Source organism: Canis lupus, chromosome 13, assembly GCF_003254725.2.
Source record: "Canis lupus dingo isolate Sandy chromosome 13, ASM325472v2, whole genome shotgun sequence".
NCBI classification, from domain to species: domain Eukaryota; kingdom Metazoa; phylum Chordata; class Mammalia; order Carnivora; family Canidae; genus Canis; species Canis lupus.
Window position 1 is genome coordinate 39,794,754 of NC_064255.1, and position 18,514 is coordinate 39,813,267.

Below are 18,514 nucleotides of genomic sequence, written 5' to 3' on the forward strand. Positions count from 1 at the left end.
AATGTTAGAGCCTAGAAAATTTGAAATTACATATATTTATTTATGCACTGTATTTCACTGGCAAGCTCCTGGAGGACGGGAACCCTGCTTGGTTTACTTTGTAGTTGCTGAGTTTAAACCCGGCGCCTGGCACCCAGTAGGTGCTGCAAAAACATTTATAAAGCAGAAGGCTGCCTTTTAGAGGTGACGTTGCTGACTGGGGTTAAGTTTTAATTTAAGTTTTTAAATGTTTTTGATTTAATCATGAGAGACGCAGATGGAGAGGCAGAGACACAGGCAGAGGGAAGAGCAGGCTCCCTGCGGGGAGCCCGATGGGGGACTCGATCCTGGGACCCCAGGGACACAGCTTGAGCCCAAGGGCAGACGCTCAACCGCTGAGTCACCCGAGCATCCCAAGTTTTAATGTTAATAATAATGTTATATTTGGCATCAGGAAAGGAATACAGAAATTCGTTGCTATCCAGACACAGGAATTGAATATTCTGAGAATTTCTAAGACAAATTTCTCATTATACCCAGCAATCAACTCAGAAGCCAAAACAGGTCTGGATAGCAAGCGATACTTGTATATTAGTAAGTCTGAAACACAGCAGGAACTACGAGATGACCAATACTAGCAAACCATGTGCGTATCCCTTCTGATTCTACCCCTTAGAACTGCTACCCTCGATTCTGTCTGTCATTCCCGGACTTTCCTTCTAAATGGTTTTCCATGTGAGTATCCCTAAATAGTAGACTGCATTTCCTGGCATGATTTTGAGATTCATAAAAGATGCTATGTAGTTTATAGTCTTTTAAAAACACTGAAAACAGCTGAGTAATATGTATACAATGGAATAGTATTACTCAGCTGTTTTCAGTGTTTTTAAAAGACTATAGACTACATAGCATTTTTTTATGAATCTCAAAATCATGCCAGGAAATGCAGTCTACTGTTTAGCCATTAGAAACAACAAATACCCACCATTTGCTTCGTCGTGGATGGACCTGGAGGGTATGATGCTGAGTGAAATAAGTCAATCGGTGAAGGACAAACATTATATGGTCTCATTCATTTGGGGAATATAAATAATAGTGAAAGGGAATAAAGGGGAAAGGAGAAAAAATGAGTGGGAAATATCAGAAAGGGAGACACACCATGAGAGACTCCTAACTCTGGGAAACGAACTAGGGGTGGTGGAAGGGGAGGTGGGCAGGGGGTGGGGGTGACTGGGTGACAGGCACTGAGGGGGGCACTTGACGGGATGAGCACTGGGTGTTATTCTGTATGTTGGCAAATTGGACACCAATAAAAAATAAATTTATTATTAAAAAAATAAAAAATAAAAAAATAAAAAATAAAAGCACTGAAAACAAAACCAAAAAAATAAAAAAAAATAAAAACACTGAAAACATTACTTCATTAATTCTCATTCAACATACCTTACCAAAACCATGTGACATTTTTAGCCAGAAATTTAAATATTAATTATTCTCTGTGGCCAACAGACTTCCACGTGTTTGGAAGTCGTAAAAAGTGGGCCAATGGAGGATTCACCCAAACAATGAGAAACTTTTGAAAATATCTATGCACCCGACAAGAATTTTAAACAACCTGCTATTACCTCAATAATATAGAGGACTATATTCTTGTAGAAGCAGTACAGAATGCACTTGGAGACTCTGTTATAGTTCCAGGCGCCATGAACCATCAATAAATTCTTCAGATACTTGAACTAAATGAAACAAAAGCAGAGAAGAGTTAGGATGGAAAAGAATTCGTATTTTTCTTTTCATCCTGCCAGCTGAGACCAATGGTGTGTTTTGCAGAAATGCTGCTTTACCTGAGCTATGGAGTAGTCAGAAGAGTTGGCGGCCTGCAGGCCTTCATTGCCGCTTATGCCAACGCCCACGTGCGCCGTCTGTATCATGCTGACGTCATTGGCTCCATCGCCAATCGCAAGCGTTATGACTTTGACTTGTTTCTTGACCATCTCAACAACTTCAGATTTTTGAAGAGGAGAAACCCTTAAATCAGAGCAAATGATCAATTACCTCTGCTTTCTGGAAAAAAGAAAAAAGGACTTTTGAAATGTCTTTATCCTTTTTTAGATAATCCTGGAGACCCAGGATCTTTTTTAAAAAATTTTATTCATTTATTCATGAGAGAGGCAGAGACACAGGCAGAGGGAGAAGCGGGCTCCATACAGGGAGCCTGACGCGGGACTCGATCCTGGGACCCTGGGGTCACGGCCTGAGCCAAAGGCAGATGCTCCCCCCTGAGCCACCCGGGTGCCCCGAAATGTCATGATCTGGAAGCATAAAAGAAGCAGAAGATCCAAAAGGGCAGTTCTATGAAGTACCATTATGGAAAAGTCAGTTTTGCAAACGTTCAGTTTCCCCATTAACCTGTTTGCTGCTTTGAGGGGAAAAAAATGAAGTCTAAGAAGCAAGGCTCTAGGTTGTGGGCAGAAGCGGGGACGCCCTGTTAAACACTATTTTACCAGAATAGCTGCATTAATTTGTTAAAGAAATAAGCCTGGTGTTTAGAAATTCCATTCCTTCCTAACAAACAATGCTGACGTTTCAAGGGCTTCGCGTCCGTGCGGCGAAGGTCAGAGGCGGCCGGGCCAGCCTCGGCCCGTACCGAGCCCCGTCCTGTACCCGGAGCAGATCCTCGACGACGTCCCGTCCACCTAAGACGGCTTCCACTCCAGGTTCAGGGCAGGGGCTCGGCCCCCCCCGGGCCTGCCGTCGCCCCCACCGGCAGCTGCCCAACGCCGAGGGCTGGCGCGGGCCTCCGTCTCCCTCGGAAGGTCCTGCGAGCCAAGAGGCGTCCCGCAGCCTCCTACACCGGCGCGGGCCGAGGACAGAGGCGGCCAGCACCTGCAGGAACGCCGTGCTAGATGCTCACCTCGGATCCACGCATCACAGACTGTGGGGTCACTTAAGAGACAGACCTCAGGGCTCACGGGCGGTCGGCACCCGTGTGGTCACCACACCCGCACAACCACCGGCGATCAGGGGGAACACGACACAACCGACACAGGGAACGGAGACGACTAATTAAATGCAGAGCAATGACCAACACACACAGTAGGAGCGACAAGGAACACAAGCCAGGTCAAAGCCTGTGTCGAGGTGGAGCGGAGCAGGTGTCCGACGCGCATCGGCCGCAGCATGCCTGGGTCCTCCGTTATTCTACGTGAAAACGGACACCGCCGCTCTGCAAGGCCACGTCTGGGGACCTTCCTGAGGCTTTCCCCAGGAGCAACTCCTAGCGGCGCATTCTCTGCACGAACATGTCCCTTCCGGAGGCCCCGCTGCCCCGCTGGGAGGCTTCCTGCCCTCGGAGCAGCCTGGCTGTTATTTCACGCTGGAGAATCATGACATGAGCCGGCGAGCTCCTCGCAGAGTGAGCCAGGCCCGGTCCAGGCCAGGCCCCCGACCACCGCTGCTCTGTGGAGGAACGACGTTCAATTCCCCCTTTGGGTTTCCCTTCAGAGCCCGGCAGCCGCACAAATGACCCCACTGTGAACACAGCCAGGGAATGGGGGGAGTGTCGGCCGTCACGGGCTTCTTCAGCGCTCAGCCCGCGTTTTCCTTCCAAGCAATTTTCCCTTCGTTTTCACACATTATTTAATTTTTTCCTAACAGGCTGATATAAATTGGCGAGCGCGCTGGCTCCAGGCCAGTGTTTTAAACAGGGACCGCCGCGAACATTTCGTGAATGTCAGAAAGGAATGCTCGGCGAGAAATGATCTAAACAGCAAGCGGGGAGTGGACACGGAAAGAGAGCAGCATCCGAAAACATTCTTCAAGTTCCCTTCACAGTGTAACAGGCTCACCATTAAACAACTGTGAAGTCACACCATGGGATCGATGGAGCTAGAAAACGGGGGTATTTTTTTTGCATCGGCTAAATGGGTAATAAAGGAGAAATCTCTGCACGGTGAGCTAACAGTCGTGACTTAAAGCAGCATCAAAAAAGAGCTGGACCTAACTCTGTTTTCTCTTCTCATGGTCATTACAACCAACCGCTGTTTCCTCCGCCTGACGCTGCAATTTTCAGTGCCCCCAGGTTAACGCTGGCTGAGGACTTTCACCCACTTCATGAGTGTTATTAGCTCAGGTGTTAAAAATGGGAATATTAATCTCCTTGGCAAGAACGGGTGACGATGCAGTAGGAGGCCTCCCCGAGGCCCCCCTGCAACCGTCGCTAGCAGGGGCATCCGCTTCCTCGACAAGCTAACAGCAGACAATGGGCTTGGACGAAGATTCAAGAAACAGTGGAAGCCCTCACATCTGATGTGTTTGACGTGCCTAGCAGTTGGTTGCTTAAGAAGAAGAAAAAAAAAAGATGTCTGATTTAAGGGAGGATTCATAAAAAAGCAAAATACACACCCATCGGACATTTAACTCCTAAGTGTACAAGCCTGTGACATGGAGCGAAGAACCGACTTTGCACAGGGGCCTGCAGTCTGAGGTTCTGCATGTTTTTTTGTGGCAAAAACCTACTCACGCTGGTTCCATCTGAGTGGAGCTCAGAGCATAATGAGGCCTCCACCCCAGTTGATGGTTCTCTCACCCGCTCTACATTAAACAGCATTTTTTTTTTTTTTTGGACCGCTCACAACGTCTCTCTAGAGCATTACACCTGGTTCTCCTAGCGACAGTTTTGACTGATTCCTAGGAAGCACCCAGTCAACTCATAGACGCAAAAGCGCAGGTGTGTCCTGAAGAATGTCCTTCCAGCTCTGGTGTGATGCGCGGTGGGCACCAATGGTGTGTCTTACTTAGGGAGGGAATGTGGTTCACGGGGACTCAGGTGAGTCAAGCTGAAATCGGTTAAAAAGATCTTTTTTTACAGCATCCACTTAAAAAAAAATTTCCCTTGCTATCGGGGGTTCCATGATAGCAAAAACAGACTTACAGGACATTTGACAGGAGTGTGGCATAGAGCTCTTTGGTGTACTTGCCAGCACTCCATAATTTCAGAGGATGCGCACATCAGAGTGGGCCGCAGGAGGCTTCCTTGACCAGTTAGAATCTGACGTGGCCCTGACGAGGGGAGGAGAGCTCACGTCAGGCAAAAGGAATAGTACACACTAAGTTTCTTCACGTTCAAAATTACCTAGAATGTATTCCTTCTACCATTGTCCTTCCATCTAACCGAAGGTCGCTAACTGAATTCACACGTGACAGTTTACTTTCTTGACTTCTGTACGCATGCTCCTCTATTTGTATACTTTCCAGAAGTCTAGAGCAACCTTACTACATGCTAATTTTTCCAAATGTCTATCAAAAAAAATCATATATTCACGGCTGGAATACCTGAAACCTAAATTTTACAAATGCCAATAGTGACCCAATGCGTAATTCAAAAACATTACAAAAGCACAGCTTTCTAATCCAGATTTTTTTTTTTTTTTTTTTTTGTAAACCACGCACGGATCTGCACCAGGATTTAAATTATACTTAGTCCTCTTCTCCACTGTTGCTCCTTCGTCTTTAGGAGAAGTCAGAGCCTCTGTGGAAAAAGACTATGTGCCCAGCCTGTACTGTGAAGGCCCCACAGTCTTCCTGTGACTACACAGAAGGGGGTTCTCCGTGGTGCAACTGAGCTGCGCTCTGAGTGCAAAAGCGCACTTCAGAGGATTTTGGCTGTAGTTTCTGCACATGCTGTTCATTATTTTTTCTTATTTGCTACGTAATAGCTCTCATTGCCCTGTGAACATTAGATCAGAACACTGGAAATTTTTCCCATTTAAGCGGAAGGTATATAGGGTGGCACGTCTTAAATGAGCCTCACTCTGCACTCATTCAATGGGATTAGCTAAACGAGATCACCCTTTCGAATGGACTATGGATAAAGACTGTATGTGCAGAACACATAATAAAGAATATTTTAGGGGACTTTTTACAGGTAGCCAAAAGGAGTACAATAATTTACCTTACTGTATTGTGTTTTTAGGTTAATGACCTAAAAAATCTCACAGATACACTAGAAATTATGTTGATAGGTTGGACTTAAAAGTTAATATAAAGTTGTCATTAGAAGTGAATCTAGAAAAAAAAATGTTAAGAGCATGGAGGAAGATAGTATTTAACTATCCCGAGATGTTTTTTATAGAGCCCCTGTGTTTACTAAGCTTGGGGGCTGCTCCTAGTGACTATCTGGAGATCAGGATCATTAATTAGTGGGGGTTCTGCTGTATTTTCCTACACAACATACTTCCTAAGATTTCTCCTTGTGGATATTGGTCTGTTTATTCCCTACTGAGTCTTATTTTATTCCCTACTGAGTCCTATTCTGAAAAAAAAAAAAAAGAGAAAATCATAAAAAGAGGAAAAAAATCGAACAGAAAACCTTTTTGAGGTCTTGACTCTTCTTCGAACTAAAATGTGTTAGGCTCCTTTGTAACGTTTTGAATTGAAGAGGAATTAAAATTTGGCAAAAAAAAAAATTGGTTATTTGTACCAGAATCACATCAATGTGGTAACATTTCTAGAAACTCATCATCGATTTCCTTATTACTGGAATGAAAAGAGCTGCTTACATAGCATCCCCAAGCTATACTTGCATATGGTACGTAATGAAACATTCTACGTGGAGAACTGTGTTATTCAAATGACTGGAGAGTGAGTACTTCCTCGCCTCCAAAGCAACATCTGTGGAGTCACCCTGTAGTCAGAGGCATCAAGGGGGCCTTATAATACGGGGAGTGAGTCTATGGGAATAAAACACGGATAGCCTTTCCACAAGATAAAAAAGGCAAAGTAACTTTTAAAAAGATGTCTTTTTGCAATGCATTTTCTTTATTCATTTATTTAGTTAGTTCATTTGTTTGTGAATTAGTAGGCTCCATGCCCCAGGGTGGGTGGGGCTTGAGCTCATGACTCTGAGATCAAGACCTGAGCTAAGATTAAGAGTCTGATGCTTAACCCACTGAATCACCCACAAGTCCCTGCAATGCATTTTGGATGCAAAACTACTACTACTGCTACTTCTTTTTTTTTAGAATTCAGGTTGTTATAGGTAAACTACTACGGTCTCCACTTTCAATGGTTCTGATAAAATTTAAATAGGGACTGATTGTATGGATAGTGGACATTTGAATACACATGTGTGTGTGTTCATACCAAACTACGAGCTGGCAACTATACCTCATACAAACCCCAAAAAGAAAATTCCTGATAATAGAAATCTTTATTATTGTATTCACACTAGAGAACCATCTGTCCACAGTGTGACTGTTTATTTTTTTTTCTTATCTCTCTCCCTTCCTTTCTCTCTCTTTCTTTCCCTTTCTCCTTTATTTTTTTAATATCATCTGGTTATCTGGAACCTAGCATTATATTTAGCCCAGAGCAGAGGTAAAGATGGTACTGGAACTGGATAAATGATAATTTTGTAAAAATGAGAAATTCATCATCCCCTTATATTATTATACGAACACTACAACTCTTACTCATTTGTCACTGTGTGCTGCTAGGAGGCCAAGTATGTTTAATCTGCTTTGTATCTAGATGGCAGATGAAGTGCATAAAGGAGATTGGATTCTCCAGGCTTTCTCACAGGGATAGGAAAAATTATTTCAATCAAGATTGAAAATTATTAAGTGGAGAAGAAACATACCACTTCTTCAAGCGAAAGTGGGCATATTCAGAATGGGTTAGAGTCAGGTGACAGGGGGCCTCTGCATGTCAGGATAAGAAAGTCTGACTATCACAGCTAGCTCTAAGCAACAAGAGATGGTGATTAAAAAGCATTTCTGCCAAAAAAAAAAAAAGAGCATGGGACAAGCCTTGCTTCAAAAATATGAGTTTGGGGGCAGCCTGCGTGGCTCTGTGGTTTAGTGCCCCATTCAGCCCAGGGCGTGATCCCGGGGTTCTGGGATCGAGTTCCGCATCGGGCTCCCCGCAGGGAGCCTGCTTCTCCCTCTGCCTGTATCTCTGCCCTTCTCTCTCTCTCTCTCTGTGTCTCTCCTGAACTAATAAATAAAATTTTTAAAAAATATGAATTTGGATTACCCACCAAAATGTACCTTTTTAATATAGGTAGATACCTATACCTATCTGTATATATGTATCTGAATTGAAAAGAAAATGAAACACAGGGGGTGGGGTAGGGGGTTTTGAATGAAACTGGAATCAGAGATGACCCTGAGTTTTCCAACGTGAGTGACTGAGAAAATGACGGTCTAAACATTAATAGAAAAGGCCGGGAGATTTACAGAGGAAAATTCTTAGGGAAGTTCAGATAGCAGTGGGATATCCTGGTGGCATCATTAAGTACTGATTGAAGAGTCAGAACTAGGCTCAGAAAAGAAATGCAGAACTGATGCGCATTCAGGCTTCACTCACTCATCAAGTGTCTAATTATCCCTTAGGATGTGATGAAATTTCTGTGGAAGAATATAAAGGGCAGGAAGGAGAAGAAAGTACAAGATCTTAGGACCTTCCTTTTGCCCCTAAATGTCATTCATTTAAGAACTTTTATTCTTAAGAACTGCTGCACCAGGAATTACTCTCATGAGCCTACATATAGGACAGTGGTTCTCTACGGACTCTTGCTGCAAGGAGGCACGAGCGGCGGGAGAGACAGAAACCTCTCCGGCACGGTTCAAGGTCTAGCTACCTTTCTCCGTCTACAGGAGAGCTGTGCTGGCTGCTGGAAAGTGTATCTCCTCAAGAAGGACTAGAGCGCTTCCCCTTTCTAGCTCTGTCCTTCTGTGACCTAGCTGTCAGAGTGGGGAGAGCTACGGCCTCCATCTCTTCCCATTCTTGGCCCTTGGTTGGAGCCCACGTGGGCATGGGCTCTCTTCCCTTTTCTTGTGACTCTTTAGGCTGTAAGAAAACCAGCTTTCCTTTCCTTTCTTCCTTCCCTCCTGCCTTTTTGAGAATTCTCGCCTATGTAAAATGAGTTTCACCAAATTTTCTCTCCCCTTAGAAACACCTAGTGGAAGATGAAACAAGGGCTCGTGCTGGCTACTGACAGAAATCAAAATAAAATCCTGAAGATGTCAGGAGCTAAAGAAGCTTGGTAAATTTGAAGGTCACGATTAGTAAAACTCTATGAGAAACCCTTGGAGAGACATGGAGTAGAGGATACCTGTTGGGAGGTAAATGGCTTAGAAGTAAAGAGTGGTGGCCACAGATAAACAAATAGGCAAGTGAGGTTTTCAGCAGGACTGCTCACTCCCTGTGCCTGCGTAGCCCACCCGACCAGGGGCAGGGAGGTGAGACTGGGCTGGATGGAGCAGAGGGGCTCCTCTCTCACTGTAACTGAAAACTTTGGTGTAGGCTTGGAGCTTGTGGAAACTCAGAGTCCCCCAAGTCACATGCCTGAAAGGCTCCCCAATTCCAGGAGTGTGTCCAATGCCCTAAATCCAAGACCCCAGGAAAGTTCCAACTTCATACCTTGGAACCGGAAAGTTAGAGTTTTCTAGTCAACCTTGGGGCATGGAGCCAGGCAGGGACAGGTGCCAATGACATGGGTGTGTTAACAGAGCCTTCAGTGTTGCCTTACCTGGGTAATTCCGCCAAAATGTGGCTGCCTCTTACAACAGCAATATTGGGCAAAGGAACAAGGGGAAAATAGGCATTCATGAAGCTCAGACTGAGCCCCGTCTCCAACTTTACCGCAGGCTGGGATGTTGCTACCAACCTTCCTCCCAAGGGACTTTACTGCCACCAGGGAAAATGAGGAACAATATGTCACAGGGAAAACAAGAGAAGATTATGAGTACAAAAGAGATTACAATGACTTATAAGGAAGTAGAATCGGTAAAAACAGAGAACAAAAATTTTTAAAAGGTATGATAAAAAAAAAAGCCTTGGAAAGAGTTGGGAAGATACTGAAAACATCAAACTGGAAAAAGCAGTTACAATGAAGAACCAGTTGAAAATAGGTAATATAAAGATATAACTGCTAAAATAAAAAAGTCAGTAGTAAACTTGATACTAAATAGCATCAAACCCAGAACTTTGAATTAAAAAACTGTCCCAAAAGATATGAGGAAATTAAATGAAAATGAAAGATTCTGAGAAAAATGAAAAGAAATGGAGCAATATGGGGGACGATACATAATAGGAATCCAGTAAGAGAATAAAGAAGGACAGAATGAAGTAGACATTTTCTAGAAGAAAGACACGTCCTTCTATTAAAAGTGCCCCCCCCCCCAAAAAAAAAGAAAAGAAAGAAAGAAAGAAAAGAAAAGAAAAGAAAAGAAAAAGGGCAGCCTGGGTAGCTCAGCGGTTTAGTGCCGCCTTCAGCCCAGGGCGTGATCCTGGAGACCCGGGATCAAGTCCCGTGTCGGGCTCCCTGCATGGAGCCTGCTTCTCCCTCTGCCTGGGTCTCTGCCTCTCTCTCTCTCTGTCTCTCATGAAAAAATAAATAAAATCTTTAGAAAAAAAAGAAATATAAGAAAAAGGTACTTATCTCCAGACACATTCTGGTTAAATTAAGATTAAGAAAAATTTCTAAAGGTTTCTAGAGATAAAAAGTAGATTACTTACAAAAGAAGTAAGATCTGACACTAGATGCATACACAAAATTACCTTAAAGTCTTCAGTTCTCATCTCCTCATGGAGGTGGGCAGGGGAAGGAATACTTACTAATCCATAGAGACATTAAGCAAAAACATGGTTATCAAAACCTTAGAAACAACCAGACATAGAATATAGATTGTGAAGCTTGCAAATCAGCAGAAGAAAATGTGATTTAGACAGTGGAAGGCAGGGGGAGAAGAAACAAAAGGCATAATAAATGAAAAACTCAAAATAAGATGAAAGAAATGAGGCCAACATAGTAATAATTATAATGAATGTAAATGTGTTAAATTCACTGACTGAAAGGGATTCTCAGCTCAGATTAAAAAAAAAAAAGATCCAGCAATATATGGTGTCTAAGAGACATACCTTATAATGACACCTAGTGAGTAATTAAGTGTTCTACTACGTTCTAAGCTTTTGTTTAATTCATTCAATTCTCGGGCAGCCCCGGTGGCTCAGCGGTTTAGCGCTGCCTTCAGCACAGGGCGTGATCCTGGAGACCCGAGATCGAGTCCCACGTCAGTCTCTCTGTATGGAGCCTGTGTCTCCTTCTGCCTGTGTCTCTGCATTTCTCTCTCTCTGTGTCTCTAATAAATAAATAAAATCTTAATTCATTCAATCCTCAGAATAGCCCTAAAAGAGACAGGTTACTGTTACTGTCATTTTATAAATGAAGACACTGAGGCACAGAAAGATTACATAATTTAGGGCAAAAAGCAAGTAAGTGGTGAACCTAGGATTCGACCCTGAGCAGTGTGGACTGAGAGACAATATTCCTAACCACTATATCCTACAGAAGGACTGAGCATAAGGGTTTAGGGATAAGAAAAAGAGAAGACACTTTATGATTTCTCTCCAGAAGTATCCAATGAGACCATATAAAAGAAGATTTGATAGATTTCTAAGAGTAACATAATTTTTAATAATAGCTACCAATGCACTGAACGTACATATTAACCCATTTCTTCCTCATAACTCTGTAAAAGCGATTAATTTTAACTTTCTTTCAAGAACGAAGAAACAGCTAAAGCTGGAGAAGTCAGAGAACATACTGCTGAGCTAACAGGAGGTAGGGCCTGGACTTAGATTCTGGAGAGAGAAGGGGCAGATTGTTTAGTAGGAGGCACCAGGAGAATCTGCTACGTAGAAATAACACCTGAGCCCTTCTTCCTAAGATGTACAAGAATAATCGTCGCACGGAGTAAAGACCTATAAGGAAAACAGAAAGTTGTGAGGTGAACAGAAGAAATGTATGAGAATATCTTTATGAGTGGGAAGTCCTTACTATTCAAAAAGCATAAAACATACAAAGGAGCATTGATGGAACTGGACTGTGTTAAGGTCAGCGGTGGATCGTAGCTCCCCCTACTATCATCTTCGTTTTGTCCAGAGCTGCTTTCGTGCCACAAAGGCAGGGCTGAGTAGCTATGACAGAGACTGGACAGCCCAGAAAGCCCAAAGTATTTATTATCTGGTCCTTGACGGAAAATGTTTGCCCACCTTTGCTCTATGAAATACTCACTTCCTCTTGGAAAATGCTATCCGGAACCACCTCCTCTTTCTTGCCTTAACATAAAGCTTGTCTTATGTCCACTGCTTGTCTCTGTGTCTGTTCCCTTGGTAATATGCCTTCTGTTTTCCAAGATCTAAACGGGGATGGCTAGATGGGTTTATGAGAAAGAAGGTAATCACTAGCAACCTCATGGGTTCAAGGAGACCCAACTACACCAAAGTAATTCTGTTTTCCTTTCCCACACAAAATCAGGTCCGTAGACAGACAGACAGAAGAAATGTTGTAGGTTTACATATATCATGTCCTCAACAAGCCGGAGAACGAAGACCTTTATCCTATCACCGGAGAACCGCACGTAATGGTTCAGGTGGATTTGTTTTTGACTAAAGAATACATTAGAAGTGCTGATTTACTGATTTATGTAAAGCTTCAGGGAGTTCTTGGTGGGAAGCTGCAGAGTCTGTACTTAAAACTGCTGAACAGAAGAGAATCATCAAGCATTTGAGTGCAGTGACGGAGGATACGTACACTTATTCCAAGTTGGCAAGATACAAGACAGAAAAAGAACTGAAATGAATAAGACATCACTTAGGAGGCACGATCATGGAAATCAAGATGGCAGATACTCTTGGGAGGATAATGACGCTACAGGAAACACCAGGGGGCTTCTGAGGTGCTCATTATGCTACGGTACTTGGTACAGGGGTGTATTCGCTTTATGAAAATTCACTAAGTTGCATGCTTACACGTTATGTACTTTCCAATAGAGGCTAAAACTGTGTTTTATTAGAATCATACGATCTGCAATTCTAACTGGTGTGTGTGTGTGTGTGTGTGCTGGGCGATGGTGGTTTTCTCTAAACCGATCACATCTAAAACTATGTAATGTTGAATTACAGTGGAATTCTCAAGTGTTGAGATTCATCAATCTAAATTTAACTGTCAAACATGGACTTCCCTGGTGGGGACGTGCACATCGTAGGTGGCCAACAGGCCGTAACACGGCCTTGCTGCTACTCTTAACATTATTCAGTAGAGACAGAGAAGCAAATGAGACAGACTGGGCTGAACCAGCTTATTATATTATGTCAAAGCAAAATATGGCCGTGTTATGAAGTTATAAAATTTATTCAGGATGTCCTCTTTTAGCCATACATGTATGAAAGAAATATTCTCTCAACATTTCCAACATTTATTCATGTTTTCTTGGACGCAAATATGGGGTTGACATTCATTAACAGTTTGTAAGTCTTCTCAAAGCCAAACATCTGCTTGGCATCCAACGGTGCTCAGCGAATTTTTTTCCTTAAAGGAATGTCTGTTGAGCATTTATTAGCTTCATTTGAGCTTTATGACTACCCTTTAAGTAAAACATTTATTTAGAGAAATCCTTAAAGTTTAAGACAATCCTGAAAGATTTGAGAAGTAGATCTGTCTTGACCCTCTACTTAACGTACTCATGCTATGACAGCAAGTATTCGAAGCGTCCCCTTAGACCTCCCCTTCTAGGAGGACCCGCTGATCAGACTAAGGTGAAAGGTTTTGCCTGGAATGCCACTCCCGAGAGACGACACTCACTGAAGTCAAGTGTTTTTTTATGCGCTATGGGGAAAATGGCCTAAAAGGGGGTTAAACTTTGATTAGAGATGTTGCAAGTAGGGAAAAATGCTTACTTCAATTTAACTTCTGCTTTTCAGAAGACATGAGTACATAAATTATGTAGGAGAACGGTGATTGCTAGACAGTCTAAAAGCTGGAGGCTCTAGGCCAATTTTCAACCAACTGTCACAGAACATAAGTTTCAAAATATGTTTAAACTAAACTGACAACTACAGAAAAAAATGTAAAATTCTTTGAAAGCCTGGGTTATGTGAACTGATGAGGATCTCAGAAACCACATGCTATTTAACACACAGCAATACTTCACTGCAACATTCCCACCCTCTTCTGGAGGGAATATTAAAAGAGGTAGAACAGATGCTTCCCCAAATTAAGCTGATCCAAGCAGTAGACAGACGCTTCCCAGTGGAAAGTGGCCACAGAGGAGTAGGGTCCAGAAGTGAAAGGGCTAGCGGGGGTCCTCTGTCCTGGCAGCTTTCAAGCTGGAAGGAAATTACCAAGGAAGGGTGCGTGTGTGCATGCATCTCCCACCTTTCCATGCCAGAGAAGCTCTACTCTTAGCTGCTTAGACATCCAGGCTCCGTGAAGGATTTGAATCGCCGCTATATGCCAAGCTCTTCATTTTATAGGCCACAAAACCAAAGCCAGAGAAATTCCAATAGGTATCCAGAGTGCCAGCAAGGTAAAATTAGAACAAGAATTTCATGAATCCTCAGATAAAATGCCACTTTGCAGAACAGTTCTTGATTTTAGCTGTGTACAAAAATCTCCACAAATCCGGGAGCAAGCTTTTCCCTTTTCTACCTACCTGTCCAGGAGTTTTAGGGGTCTGTGAAGCCCCTAACATGGTGCATTCAATTTTACCCATTTGTGTGCAGTGTTTTTGTTTTTGTTTTTGCAGGGGGGATTGGGGGGAATGATCCACAGCTTTTATGTTCTTCAAAAGTATCTGATCTCACCAGGTGATAAGATTTGGTTGTACCCGAGCAAGGGAAAAGAAGGGAAGAAGGACGACACGGAGATTACATCTATAACCAGGAAAACTTGTCGAAATTCCTGTGACATTAGATGCGTATTTCCTCTGAGATCGCTCAGGCTGTACAGGTAGATGTGCAAGGAAGTAAAAACAAAAGCTGCCTGGTAGCTATCAAAACACGGTCCTTGCTGGGCTGATCAAGACAGATTTCATTTTACTTCTTGTGTTTTACATACTTAGAAAAAATTACTTGAGGTATAACATGAAATCTCCCCTTTGTAAACCAAAACCAGGACTCCAAAGCCCCGAATAGTTTTGGAACGAGGGGATCATTTCTGTCTCTCAATGGTCCCTTCAGAAAGTGGTGGTAAGAGATATAATGACGACGGACTGAGAACAACTGTTTCTTTCAATTCTGCTGTAGGCTCTGTAGGGAAAAATGCTCATCTTCATAACCGTGTCAGTTAGACAAACACTGAAAACTGCCTTCTGCCCTTTATGCTGATAATGTCAGGGAGGAAAGTGGCTGATGTCATCCTGAAGATGGAACTAATATCGAGAGCCTCATTATCCATTATGGGAAGGCTTTCCCCTCCACTGCCACTCTAGCTGTGGCACAGAGAAGCCTGCAGCAGAGAGCAGACTCTGAATTATCTTCACGTGAGGACAAAAGGAAAAAAAAAAAAAAGATTGCAAAGTAGCATGAGGGGAAAACCCATAAAGCCAGAATGGACACAAACAAAGTCGTGGAACAGCACCTTATTTTGAAATAATATTCAGTATTTATCTGGAGTGTCTGTTCTAGTGGAGTAAAATAGAGAATTTCCTGGGGCTCGGGGATTGTAATCCTCTGAGAAACCTGGAGTGACACTTGCATTTAATGGTAAAGAAAGATATACAGAATTGCCCACCTATTCCTCACAAGTGACAGAAGCATTATCATGGAAATTATACTTCAAGGTCAGTAAGCTAAATGACAAGAAAATGGTCTGGGCCAGTAGTTGAAATGCCAAGAGGCACCAGGCCAAGAAGGTGCACAGACGTAACTCCAGCGGGGGCACTGATGTAATTATGGGCTTAGATGAATTCTCAACACCAGACCGGAAGCTGAGCCATGGTCCTTATGGGAAAAGAGAGAGTATGAAGGCAATTAGAAGAAAAAAAGCTGAGGAAAGATATTTTACTTAAAAAAAAAAAAAACCCAAAAAACAACAAACCCTGAAAACTCTAAATAAAACCCAGTGTCTGCATAGGGACCTTCAGGTCCTCAAACATGCATAAAACAGGACGGAGGGAGGAAGGGGCCACACACATCTTTATAAGCTCAGTTTCCGAGCTGCTCTGCACGTGCACGGCTGAGTGTGAGTCCCTCCCCGGGGCCTGGGCCTGGTGGGGCCCCGAGCTCCACGTGACTCGTGAGCATCCAGAACAAGGATCTCGGGAGGGAATTTCACAAGCGCACAACATATTTTTTCTCCCTCGACTCCGCTTTTTACTTCTTCTCTCCCTCTGCTATTGTTTAATTTTGTGGTTCCACTTTTTGAAGAATGGTGGGAGGTACTGTGTTAAGCAATGCTCTAAGAATGAGGCTCAGCTGCAGTGACTGCATTATGAAAATTGGCCTCCCACATCTTTCAAAGCAACTGTGATTCTACTTAAAAGGCGGGGGGAGGGGGGGCACAAAGGAGAGCAGGCAGGAAGTCTCGCTCAGCCTTGCCCGCCCAGCGCACAGTAGGCCTGGCACAGGTGCAGACTTGGAGCTCGCTCACTGCATCTGGGCACTTTGTATTCTCTTTGGTTTTCAACCAGGAGCCAACAGTCCTAGCACTTGATGTGCTTTTGGGCAATCTTTTGTCGATTCTCGTGATCCCATTAGTGAAAGCGATTAAACAACCAGAGCTGGCACACAAGCATGCTGACGGCAGAGTGTCAGAGTTGAACATTACTAAGACGTGGTCAAGAGATTATCAGCAAGGAATCGAGAAAAGTCCCTGGAAAAGCAAATTTTACAAAATGCAAATGAGATCTCTGAGATAAACTAATTTCTAATTCTTCATCATTCAGCAGAGAGCCTGATTATTACTGATGTTAAATACGTGTGTACGTTAGGCTCTCCGAGGGCTCTACGGGAACGTTTATTAATACACACTACAGTGAAGAAAAATAAATGGCTAAAATAATATGGTTCCTGGAATAAGCAACTTTTAATTCTCTGAGTAGGATATAATTTTATAGGTCGAAATGATGCTTTATAAAAGGTACTTGTTAAATCTTATTTCACAAACTTAGGAAATATATACAAGGCATGACTTATAAATTATATACAGGATATTCAAGTGAATAACCCTAGACAAAGAGGGTTTTAAAAAAAATAACATTCTTTTATTAGTAAATATGTTTTTAAAGATAATAATAATATCTTAACAATCATGTTAAAAGAAAAAGTTCTGGGAAATTCTTCAGAAGCCTTGCTAAGATTTCATCTCCCTGGGGGAGAAAGCAAACTGGAGACACTGCACCCTAGACCCTGGGGTGACCAGCTGGGTCTAAGAGTCTCTGTGCGTCGATGGCAAAGAGGGAAACCCTTAGGTTTCTTTCTTTTTTTCTTTCTTTTTTTAACCCTTAGGTTTCATAGTGAAGACAGCGGGCAGAGTCATGAACACGCTTGAAATTTCAGGACGACACAGTGTGAACAATTTAGACCAAGATACGGGGAAGACGCTCTGACGGGAAGTTCTGGAAGGACGAGAGCTAAATAGCTTATAAAAATGTAGTTCTGTGGCTTAAGCCCTGATAATGCAAAACCAATTCTCATTTAGGAAATGGGCCATATTATAAAAATCACAGGAAAGAGGAATGTCCAGTCAAGAACTCGTCTTCGGGAAAATGACTTGGCACCTCCAAAGTTAAGTCCCCGTGCCAGTCCGCAAAGTTAAGTCCTCCGAGCAGGATCAAAGATTGACGTGGAGAAAACAGAACCATTACGGAACCAAGTCTCGATGGAAATGTGGGTAAATAAGTGATGTGGAACACAGGAGATTATGAACAAGGATGACTAAGAGATCATCAGTAGGACTCACCTAAAAACAAAACAAAACAAAACAAAACAAAACAAAACACCCAAAACTCTGCAGCTAAACTCTATTCTGGGCTGTGAACCTTGAGTGTCAAGTGAGCAAAATCACAAATAACCTGACATGTACAAATTCTGGATAGAATCGCTTGGAGGAAGTTTAAAAATCAAGAGCGGAGGGTCCAGGTGCTGTTCGCTGCAACCTGACAATATTAGGGAGAACTTACCTGCAGCAAATAACAGCTTTGCATGACAAAGCCAAGTCCAGGAAATACTGTCTGACTCCGAAAGTTAAGGCGTACTTGAGGGTTTTCCCATCGATTATAAGAGCAAAGTCATTCTCTTTTCGCAGAGCATCGCCGAGGATGGTGCAGTGGCGACCGAGAGTCTCCCTTGTTGCCTGCAAAACCACACAAAAGCACCCGCAACGTTTACACCCGTTTGTTCTACTGAGATGCCTTAAGGACGCTGGGCAGCTACAGCTAGTTCATCTTAGTGCTTTCAACTGTTTTAAATTGCTTTCACAGAACTCTGCTCATTTTATTCTCGCAAAAGCCCCTCAAAGGAGATTGGACAAATGTTATCAGAAAAAGCAAATTACTCTATTAAAGTCACACATCTGTGCCCACCAGGGCGGGCATCACAAACCGCGGATGCCTCCGCAGAGGCTTTGCTCGTTAGTCCAGCCACACGCTCACAACCCTGCAGAGATATTTTCGGTAAATTATCTTATTATGAGACAATCACACTGTCCTAATTTATGAACGAGTCAGAACTGCTTAGCCAGGAACCCACG

At 43.1% G+C, this 18,514-nt stretch overlaps 1 protein-coding gene across 8 annotated transcripts in view; it reads right to left on the minus strand.

Moving 5' to 3' along the window:
• The window catches only part of ATP8A1 (ATPase phospholipid transporting 8A1), a 224,196-nt gene that overhangs the window by 53,689 nt on the left and 151,993 nt on the right, over positions 1-18,514 (minus strand). For all 8 annotated transcript variants that reach the window (XM_049092867.1, XM_049092869.1, XM_049092868.1 and 5 more), the window contains 3 exons: positions 17,946-18,118; positions 1,824-2,007; positions 1,605-1,715 (listed from right to left, as the gene is read on the minus strand). In XM_049092867.1, coding sequence (XP_048948824.1) covers positions 1,605-1,715; positions 1,824-2,007; positions 17,946-18,118 — 468 coding nt within the window. The remainder of the gene's footprint in view (positions 1-1,604; positions 1,716-1,823; positions 2,008-17,945; positions 18,119-18,514) is intronic.